At 55.7% G+C, this 10,654-nt stretch overlaps 2 protein-coding genes across 2 annotated transcripts in view; both read right to left on the reverse strand.

Annotated features, from left to right (window-relative positions):
* Positions 1-257: 257 nt before the first annotated feature.
* KRT14 (keratin 14) lies at positions 258-4,959 on the reverse strand. The gene is made up of 8 exons (XM_040497527.1): positions 4,358-4,959; positions 3,084-3,166; positions 2,111-2,267; positions 1,783-1,944; positions 1,553-1,678; positions 1,241-1,461; positions 1,101-1,147; positions 258-540 (listed from the first exon to the last, which is right to left on the reverse strand). The coding sequence occupies exons 1-8, from the start codon at positions 4,886-4,888 to the stop codon at positions 443-445; spliced, it is 1,425 nt and encodes a 474-aa protein (XP_040353461.1). The 5' UTR covers positions 4,889-4,959; the 3' UTR covers positions 258-442.
* A 410-nt stretch (positions 4,960-5,369) lies between these two features.
* Positions 5,370-10,654, reverse strand: part of KRT16 (keratin 16) — a 22,639-nt gene continuing 17,354 nt past the window's right edge. Inside the window, exon 7 of the mRNA XM_040497530.1 lies at positions 5,370-5,532. Within this exon, the coding sequence (XP_040353464.1) occupies positions 5,385-5,532 (148 nt within the window). The 3' untranslated portion in view covers positions 5,370-5,384. The remainder of the gene's footprint in view (positions 5,533-10,654) is intronic.

Consider the following 10,654-nt stretch of genomic DNA (forward strand, 5'->3'; position numbering starts at 1 on the left):
AAACAAATAAGTGAGTGAGTGAATGAATGAATGTGCCTCCATGACCTTGGAGACACCACAAACGACCTAGTACACACATCCATCTCTATCTTTTGAGATGGTGAAAGCCATTCCAGGACCTGAGCCCAGTCCGCCCCCAAGCCCTTTTTCCCAGTCCTAGAGGCCACAGCCAGGTGTTAATGACAGGCTTCAAAGAGAGGCTTCCCCCGCTTTCTCCCCACCTCCACTCCTGACAATGACCAGGTAGAGGCGGGAGCTGTGCAACTCAGATAATGAAGCTTTATTGAATGCCAGGAGAGGGCAAGGGTGAGGCAGGACTCAAGTGTGAAGTTCTTGGGGGCAAGAAAGGGGATTCCCTAGTGTGGTCTGTATCCACATGGCGGGGAAGCAGCGGGGGGGGGGGGGGGGGGGTGCTCCTAGGCCTGAGCGATGCTGAGCAGCCTTAGTTCTTGGTGCGAAGAACCTGCTCGTGGGTGGACACCACCTTGCCATCGTGCACATCCATGACCTTGGTGCGGATCTGGCGACTGGAGGAGGTCACTGGGGAAGAGGGGAGAGAAGGTGTTACCAGCAGAGGACAGGCAATGGAGAAATCAGGAGTGGGGAGACCAGGGAGTTGGGAAGACTTAAGCAGACTATCTCCCTGTTGCCCTCTCCCCTGATGATCTCTTCACTCACTGCTCTTATCCCAACACTGATCCCATCTGCACAGTTTTTTCAGCCTAGAGCTCCCGAAGGTAGGACAGAGTCTGTGTCCTCAAACTGGAGGCTCCTAAGAACTCAGATCAGCTTGGTTCAGGCCAGATCAACCCAAGTGGACTGGTCTTGAAGGGAAGACCCATGTGGTGTCCTGTCCGTGGTGCTGACCATCAGAACATTGGAGTCTGCCACAGACACCAGGTGACAGAAGTAAAAAGTGGAGGCCACTAACTCCTAGCCCTAAGGAAGGTTTAGAAAATGGCTGCTTCTACCCAAGTAGGTTTATAAGGGACCTTGGGTGAGAAAACTCTAACTCAACCCGTCAAAAAGCCAATTCTCTGGACCTGCTGGGAGACAGGAAGTGGTCACGAGTCCAGTCTTGACGAGAAGGAAAGTCTTACCGTCTCTGGACGACTGAGAGCCAGAGGAGAACTGGGAAGAAGAGAGGCTATGAAGACAGAAAAGGGCAAGATCATTAGACACATGGGATACAGCAGGTGAATAGTGGGGGCAGGACTGGGAAGGAGGGCAGTGCACTCACTGGGCATCCTCGCCCTCCAGCAGGCGGCGGTAGGTGGCGATCTCCTGCTCCAGCCGCGTCTTCACGTCCAGCAGGATCTTGTACTCCTGGTTCTGCTGCTCCATCTCGCAGCGCAGCTGGGCCAGCTGCTCCTCCACGTTGCCGATCAGGTCCTGGATCTGGGCGAGCTGCATGCAGTAGCGGCCTTTGGTCTCCTCCAGGCTGTTCTCCAGGGATGCTTTCTGTGACGGAGGGAAAGATCAAGGATCAGTGAGGGTAGTCACTCCCTCCCTCCCAGTCCTGGATCAGATCCAAGCCTGCCAGCTCCCCTACCATGCTGAGCTGGGACTGCAGCTCGATCTCCAGGTTCTGCACGGTGCGCCGGAGCTCGGAGATCTCGCTCTTGCCGCTCTGCACCAGCTCGCTGTTGGTGGCCACCTCGCGGTTCAGCTCCTCGGTCTGCAGAAGAGAAAAAAAAAAGTCATTCACGCTAGAAGTGCCTGGAAGGCGGGTCTCCTGGGTCCCTTCCCCACCCCTCCCCCTGCCCCCGGGATGACACCCACCTTGCTGAAGAACCAGTCCTCGGCGTCCTTGCGGTTCTTCTCCGCCATCTTCTCGTACTGGTCGCGCATCTCGTTCAGGATGCGGCTCAGGTCCACGCCGGGGGCGGCGTCCATCTCCACGTTGACGTCTCCGCCCACCTGGCCTCTCAGGGCGTTCATTTCCTGCACAACCAAAGAACGGTGCACAGTCAGGAGCCATGGCGACATGGCAACCAGTTGGGGTTCCCTCCTCTCCGGTGATCCTGGCCTCAGCATTGCCCACACCACTGCCACCCCATCTCAATCCCATCCTTGCCCTCCCAGCTTCATCTTCTAAGCTGGTTCTCACCTCCTCGTGGTTCTTCTTCAGGTAGGCCAGCTCCTCCTTCAGGCTCTCGATCTGCATCTCCAGGTCGGCCCTGGCCAGGGTCAACTCGTCCAGCACCCTGCGCAGGCCGTTGGTGTCGGCCTCCACGGTCATCCGCAGGTTCAGCTCAGTCTCGTACCTGGAATGATCCAAGACAAGAAGAATGGGACATCCATCCTGGCCACACTGAAGGCTTTGTTCTCTGCCCCCTGCAGCTTCTTCCCATAGCTGGCACCCTGTGGGTGGTTTAGGGAGTCAATGTTGAAAATGGCGTGGTTGGACACAGCACCCATTGAGGACTCAGATCTGAACACTCCTGGGGGCAGGGAATAAGGCAGTTCATTAGGCTGCAGAATTCAGGGAGGGGAGACGCTTCTGGCCTCACAACCAGTAGCACACAGGCCTCCAAATGTGACTGCCTCCTACACTTCAGGGGCAGGTGGAGGAGTGGGGAAACCCTCTCCCTTAAAGCAATGGCACCCAAACCTGGCCATGGATCAGAATCACTCAGGTAGCCTGTTAAGAATAACTGAATCATGGGGCGCCTGGGTGGCGCAGTCGGTTAGGCGTCCGACTTCAGCCAGGTCACGAACTTGCGGTCCGTGAGCTCAAGCCCCGCGTCAGGCTCTGGGCTGATGGCTCGGAGCCTGGAGCCTGTTTCCGATTCTGTGTCTCCCTCTCTCTCTGCCCCTCCCCCGTTCATGCTCTGTCTCTCTCTGTCCCAAAAATAAATAAATAAACGTTGAAAAAAAAATAAAAAAAAAAAAAAAAAAAAAAAAGAATAACTGAATCAGAACTCCAGGTTGGGGCCCAGGAGTTTTGTATTTTTACAAGCACCCCAAGGGGTTTTCATGTGGCCATCCTGGCAACCGGTCAGCCCTGTTTAGGGGACGCTGCCCCAAAAATACCCCACCCTGGGGAGATTGGACATCCTGAGTCACTGCTGCGAACTCACTTGGTGCGGAAGTCATCAGCAGCAAGGCGGGCATTGTCAATCTGCAGGACGACATTGGCATTGTCCACGGTGGCCGTGAGGATCTGCAGGTAGAGAGGGCACAGGTCGTCAGCCAAATGGACGTCACTAGCCAGACCTCACTGCAGCCTGCATACATCAGGCCTTTGCTTTCCTGCTCTCACCTGAGTCTCCCCTCCTCCCAAAAACCTTTGCCACAGCAACCTAAAGGGTAACCCCTGATGGCCCAGCTTCGACCCACGACTTTGCTGACTCCGGATCAGAAAAAAAATGGATAGAAAGAGCCCTGGCCTTGGTAGAACCAGTGGTTCTACCACTGATGAGTCTCAGGGTCTCAGTTCCCCTACCCACAGAGTGGAGGAGTGACCTAAGGTCCCAAAGTCTCCCTTCCTGGTCTGAATTCTTCTCTTTCTGTACAGGCCAATCTGCCCATCCTCACACGTTCCTTCTGAGCTCGCAGAGCATGGGACCTCAGGTGTGGCTTTCCCAAAAGAGGAGACCCCACTAGCACAAGGGATGAGAAAAGAAGAAGCAGAGGAAATACTGAACCCCGGATTGGCTGCAGTACTCTCCCTCACCATCTAATTTACCTAATCCACGTGAGGCATCAGAGCCAGGAACGAAAGGAAGCAGGATCAGCGGGGAGGGCTCCCAGGGTGCGGTTGGAGCAGGGGGTCGGGGCTGGAGTCAGGTGATACAAGTCCCCCAGGCTCCCTCCTGTGCAGGACACGTAAGGCAGGGCTCCGCTGATTGCCTCTCTGGGGTTTTTCTGCCTGCCTGCCGGTGGGGAGGGGCTCCGGTGCCAGGGCTCACGGGCGGCAGCCGCCACAGCCCAGACTAATGAGCTAATGAGTGGTTTGGGTGTCTAGCCTGGTCCCGTTACAGCCTCGCTCCTCCCCTGTGCTGGGGAACAGGTAGCTGCCTCGTGTAATTAGCAAGTGGGCACACGGGCTCTGGCCTCAGCTCTGCCATTGATTCGCAGCCCACAGCACCTCTCAAAGCTCTGACTCCTTCCCCTGTAAAATGTAAGGGTAGGAATCCCCAGGCTCTCGCGGTCTGCGGTCTGGAGCCCCGAAGGGCATGAGCAAAGCGGGGAGACACTGACCGGCTCCGCGGGGGGCGTCCAGAGCCAGAAGAAGGGATGCGGGGTTGGCGTCTGCCCGGTCTAGTAATCTAAAGATGCCAGTGGCCTGAGGCATCTGTCGCTCCAGAGCGAGGGAGCTAGAATGGCAAGTCCTGCCGCCCGGTCCACACACCTTGTTCCTCAGGTCCTCGATGGTCTTGAAGTAGGGGCTGTAGTCCTTGGTCTCAGCGGGCCTCTGCCTCTGGTACCAGTCGCGGATCTTCACCTCCAGGTCGGCGTTGGCCTCCTCCAGGGCGCGCACCTTGTCCAGGTAGGAGGCCAGCCGGTCGTTGAGGTTCTGCATGGTCACCTTCTCGCTGCCCACCAGGAGCCCGTCACCACCACCGAAGCCACCACCGAAGCCAGCACCAAGGCCACCTCCAAAGCCACCTCCAAGGCCACCACCATATCCTCCACCGAAGCCGCTACCCAGGGCCCCACCAAAGCTGCTGCTGCTGCTGAAGCCGCCGCCGTAGCCGCCCCCCAGGCCGTAGGCCCCCCCGGAGGAGTAGCGGGAGGAGGAGACCGACAGGCCCCCGTAGGCGCTGGGGGCCCGGCAGGACCCTCCGGCCAGCACGGAGGACATGCGGCTGGAGCCGCCCCCGATGCCGCAGGAGCCCTTCATGGAGCTGGAGGAGGTGAACTGGCGGCTGCAGGTGGTCATGATGCCAGGAGGGAGGTGAGTGAGCGAGCGAGCGAGCGAGGCGGCAGAGAGGAGAGAGAGGTGCTCAGGTAAGTTGGAATAGGAGGTGGGTGCTTTATACTCCTGAGTAGGGGGCGGGCCTGGCATTTTCCATTCCCCTTGGCTTTCACCACCCACAGGCCAGTGCCAACTCCCAGTCAGATCCCTCCTCTCCCCCGCCTCATCACGTCCGTCACATTTTACTGGAAACTCATTGTTTAGGGTGTTTTTGGTTTCTTGTCCCGCCAGGTGTGACTCACATAAGGAGGTGTGGGCCTGCAGGCTATACTTTCCCATCTGGCCCTGGGAGCCGCGGCCCTCAGGGGCCCGCGTGTTGGGCTCGGCCAGGCGGCGGGGAGCAGGACGTCTGCCCCAGAAACCTGGTGACCTGTTCTCCCATTAATGAGGTGGGCCTTTGACATCCATCCAGACATCACTCCAGGAGGCTCCTGGCTGGAGAAATGCCAGCATGGCAAGGCTACGTTAGCCACGGTGATGCCCCCTCAGCATTACCGTCTATAAAAAGAGAGAAGTTCTTGGGGCGTCCTCCCAGATGCGACCCGCTAGGCTGTGCCGAGAAGCCTGTCACATCCCCGGAACACGCCCAGCCAATCAGCTGGCTCAGGCTTCCACCCTGTACCCCCATTAAAGGGAAATCTAAGCAGCTTTTCCCCAACCCTGAGCACAGACTCTAAGATCCTCCACGCACCTGTGGATGGGCCCATGGCATTGGCTGGCCAAGAGCAGGTGGCCAAGGGTGGGGGTGGGGGGGCCTCACAGGCACAGCCAGAGACGTGCTAAAAGAGCATGGAGTCAGACTGAGTCTGGGCTCTACTGTGTGCCCCTGTGTGACCTGACATTTCTCCGAGCCTCAGTTTCCTCACCGTAAAGTGGGAGTAAACATCATCCACCCTGCCTACTGCAGAGTCAGCTCCGAGAATCCAAGTGGCAGTGTATATGTGAGGGTTTTATAAGCCAAGTACGGCACGAAGTCTGGTTAGCATTGTTATAGCCTCGTCTGGCCACAGAGAGGGTGCGCAACAGCCCTGGAACAGGACAGGAGAGCCTTTTTGCCTCTAGCCCCAGGTGTCTCCAGGCCCCCAGGGCAGCGGCAGTGGGAGAGGCTGGCTCGGGCACCCTGGTCTGAGCCCCTTGTGTTGCTGGCCCAAGAGATTTGGGGGTGGAGAGGCAGTGCAGGCACTTGGGAGTGTACTCGAGGGTCCCTGACTCCTGAGACCCTGAGGCTCAGGGGGACATTTCCAGGGGTCCCTTTGGTGCTGCCTCGGAGGCTTGCATATTGGGACCTCAGCCGCCCCACGTCTCCCGGGCAGCCTCCAGAGGCACCCCCTCCAGCCACACCCGCCTTCCCGCCAGCCCCTCAGCCCCACGGACCCCAGCAGGCATGTTGGGAGGAATGCAGTCGTGTCTGGGGCTGCCTGACGCGTCCCATCTCCCCAGACAGGCCCCAACAGCCCCCGCTGCAGGCTCCAACGCTCTTCCTGGGATCAACAGCTCCCAGGAGGGAAGCAAAGCCTCCCTTTCCCCGCCACTCTGGCTGCCACCAAAGCACATGCCAAGGGAGCACCCCGTCTCCGGGGCTTAGGAGCTCAGAAGACAATGCTGAGACAGACACTTGAGGCTGTGGGCTCCCCAAATCTGCCGCCCAAGGACTTGCAAGGATGAGTAAGCAAGGGCCCCGCCTTGCCCCACCCACCCCTGACGGACACTCTAATCTCCTTCCAGGGAATGGTCCCCCACCCGGCCCAGCCCTACAACTACCCCAGTGAGAGGCAGCAGGGATTTTGGCTGAGGGACAGATGCATTTGTTAGGAGGCATACTGCCCTTGGGTGGGGCAGGGGGGTACCTACCAGAGAAAAATGCAGCCTCCACAGAGACCTGCGGGACAGGAGTGAGTGAAGAGCCCAACACCAGCTTTCTCTGTGCTGCCCACCACCCTGTCTCCCTCCACGGCAGGAAGCCACGGATAAAATCCCGAGAGCGCAGGACGTGGGCAAAGCTCTCCTCCCCCAACCTTCCACCTGATTCGGTGGAACCCAGAAGAGGCTCCTTGTCCACCTCCAAGGGAAATCCAAAAGTAAAGAGCACAGGGAAGCAGCAACATGTACACTCACGCACACAATCTAGGAAGAGACTTTTGCCAGGCCCTCCTTGCCCCTCCGGACCCCGGAACCCCAGCCTGGAACACAAGTCTGAGGCCCCCTACCCCCTTCCGGCCAGCGCCCAGGATTAGACCCCTGGCCTCGATCCTGGGACTGATCTCTGCAGACGTGGAACTAGGCACAAATGGTCCAGTCTGGTGCTCATGACATGGGAGGAGAGACAGCTTTCTGGACAACAGGGATTAAAGGGATGAGGGCTTGTCCTCTGGGCCCCAGACTCCTAAACAAGCTTTAAGTGGGCACCATGACCCGGCCCTCACTCCACCTACCCCAAAGAGGAGGGGGCCAAAATGAGCCTAGGGTGGTGTCTCTTGTGGTTGGTGAGTCTTCCTGCCAGCCTATGGAGGGGAGGATCAATGCCAACCCAAACAGGTGAGGCGGAAGGGCCAAGCAGCCCCCCCACAGAGCCTGCATTGTGTGCTGAGGATGGGCTGGGCACCAGGGGATGGGTCCCTAAGGAAGGAGGGGACCTAGTGACAGCCCAGTCTGAGGAGAGAGGCACAGCCCCTGTCTTCAGAGCCCCGTCTAATGGAAGAGACTGCCCCTTGCCCTTAAGAAGCCCCCAGCCTGAAAGGGAAGAGAAGTACGCATCAAAAGTACTTAAGACATGGACACGCATAAGAAAAGCACAATTCATATGTATTCGTTTCCTGGGACCGCCGTGATAAATTACCCCAAGCTTTGTGGGTTAAAACAACAGAAGTGTATTCTCTCATGTTCTGGAAGTCCAAAATCCAGTTGTCGGCAGGGTCACACTCCGTCTGAAGGCTCCAGGGGAGAACCCTTTCTTACCTCTTCCAGCTCCCGGTGGCTCCTTGCAGTCCTTGGTTTGTGGTGACACAACTCCAATCTCCGCCTCTGGCTTCACGTGGCTCTTTGTGTCTGTGTCTCTCTCTGTGTCCTTTTCTGTCTCTTCTAAGGACACGCATTGGGTTTGGTGCTCACCCTAACCCAGTGTGATCTCATCTCAATTCTTAACATAATGGCATCTGCAAAGACCCTGTTTCCAAATCAGGTCACATTCTGAGGTTCCAGTGGATGTGAATTGGCGGGGGAGCGGGGGGCACTGTCCAACCCACTACATGTGTAACGGACCAGGAACTGTCCACATCACAGCAGGAGTGGTGAAAACGTGGTGGATGAATGACTGTGATAAGATGCCGGCAGGGCCGATCTGGAAGGCTTCTGGGGGCAGCTGTTAGCTCAGCATAGAAGGGTGCTGGGGAGTGGGCAGCAGAGAGACAGAATTCTCAGGTGTCCGGGCCACGGTTCCCACCACCTAGTTTCTCTGGGTCCTTCACGTATAGACAGCTGCTCTGGAGGAGAGCTTTTTTTTATTTTTGTTTTAAAATTTTTATTTTGAGATAATAAAAAGTTGCGAAAGTAATACAGGGAGTTCACATGCGCCCTTCACCCAACTTCCCCAATACGATCATGTTACATAAATATTGTACCATGATTCAAACAAGTAAATTAACATTGACCCAATGCTATTAATTAACTACAGAGTTTACTTGAATTTCACCGGTTTTTCTACTAATGTCCCTTCTCTGTTGCAAGATCCCACCCAGGACCCCACATTCCATTGGTTGTCACGTCTCCTTGGTCTCTCCCAATCTATGACAGCTCCTCAGTCCGTCCTTATCTTTCATGACCTTGACAGTTTGGAAGGCGACTAGTAGAATATCCCCCAGGTTGTGTTCTCCTGTTATTTCCTCATGATCAGATTGAGGTTATGCATTTTGGCAAGACAACCACAGACATGGTGTGTCCTTCTCAGTGCCTCAGCTCAGGTATGGAAGACATTAATTGAATGGGTCTTACTGCTGTCCATTGGCTAAGGTAGTGTTTGCTGGATTTCTCCATTGTGGCGTTACTGTTTTTCCCATTGAAATTAATAAATACCTTCAAGAAGATACTTTGAGACTATTCAACCATACTGTTTCTCCTTCAACTCCTTTTTTTTTTTTTTTTTTCGACTAATTCTGCATCCATTTGTGGTGGGAAAGAGCTCTTGATACCCAAGAGCTCTTCATCTTAAACTTAAGTGAGCTTAAGACCCTCATTCGCCCTGGACTCCTTGAAGGAATGTGGCTTTTAAGAAACACATTGGAGAAGGAAATCCAGGCCCAAGAAAGAACTCTTTCTTCCTTTCTAATCCAGTCCCCAAAGCTAGACTCTGTACCCTAAGACGCTCCCAGGCTACTTCCCTGGAAGACCTACCAACTATTTCTGTAGTCGTTAATGTCTAGAGTCGTTCCTTAGGCCCCCACAAGCCTGGAGGAAAGAGTAGGACAGTCAGGGTCCTCCCCATGTCACAGGTAGGAAGTCTGAGGTGCATAGAGGCTCATAGTCAAGTGACTAATTAGAACCCCCCCTCCTTGGTATTCTCAGACCTCTGCCAGAGGCTGGGCTCCTCCTCTCCTCCCAGCAGAGTCCTATATCCCCTGCCCTTCCTTCCCTGTCCCTCCACACCATTCCCTGCCCACCCTTCTCACTTTTGCCCATCCTTTTCTCCACCAAGTCCCAGCCAGCTGCTTGCCTGTAGCACAGGTAAAAGTCTCCTAGAGCTGAGGGCTGTCACTTCTAGAAGTGACAGACTGAGGCCTGAGCTGACCTAGAGCTCGATTTCTGCCTCCAGGAATGCTGGGCTAGCATGGGGGCAGGGAGCAGGCTGGTAGGCAGGATTGCAAACACAGGAGGCCATCGGGAGCCTAGAGTACCTCCTCGAGGCCCTGAGTCCTCTTTCCTCTAGAAAGGTCTGCCACCCACTGGTTTCCCAGGCCAGCCTGCCCATCTGGGCCTTGTCCTTGTGAGAGCCTTCACTGACACAACAGATGGGCTCAGCCAAGTGTTTCAGTGTCCACGGCCTTGTCTGTACCTGCCAGCGGCTAAGGATGACAGGACAGAAATCGACTGTCCCACATTACAGATGCAAAAGGCTCAGAGGTTGAGGAAATTTGCAAGGTCCACAGTGAGGAAGCCGCTCAGCCAGGATTCATTTCCAGCTCTTCCTGGCTGTGAGCCTCGCTTTTCAAACACAGAGAACGGTCCTTGAAAGTCAGAGCCAAAAAGGGGATCAGGGGTCATCTAAACCAACCTCTTAACTTTACAGATGAGAAAACTAAGGCCCTGAGATGGAAAAGGTCATGTCCGAAGTCACTCATAGAGCTTGCTTTGCAGAAATGGCAGAGGTCTGAGAATCCCAAGGGGGGACTCTAACTAGTCACCTGACTATGAAATGTGCAACAAGGGCCTCCCAGAAACCTGAGCTAGGCAGGCTGAGAATGTGTGGGCTGAAAAGAGCTGTGCCTGCACCCCAGAATCACATTTAGGTTGTTAAGAACATGAAGAGTTAAGTAGCCAAAGCCCAGCAACACATGGGTTCACTAACCATCTATGAGCTACCTACTCAGGGAAAGTAAGGCTTATGTTCTCTAGCCAATTACCCATAATGCTCACTGAAAACTGAACTCCACCCCCAACAGCCCAGTCCCCTCACTGACCCTTACATCACCTTCCATCTTCCAGCCTCTGCCTGAATTTCCGCTTCTGTCCTCTCTTCCT

The sequence above is a fragment of the Herpailurus yagouaroundi genome, unplaced genomic scaffold (genome assembly GCF_014898765.1).
Source record: "Herpailurus yagouaroundi ecotype Mexico unplaced genomic scaffold, PumYag 189, whole genome shotgun sequence".
Taxonomy (NCBI): domain Eukaryota; kingdom Metazoa; phylum Chordata; class Mammalia; order Carnivora; family Felidae; genus Herpailurus; species Herpailurus yagouaroundi.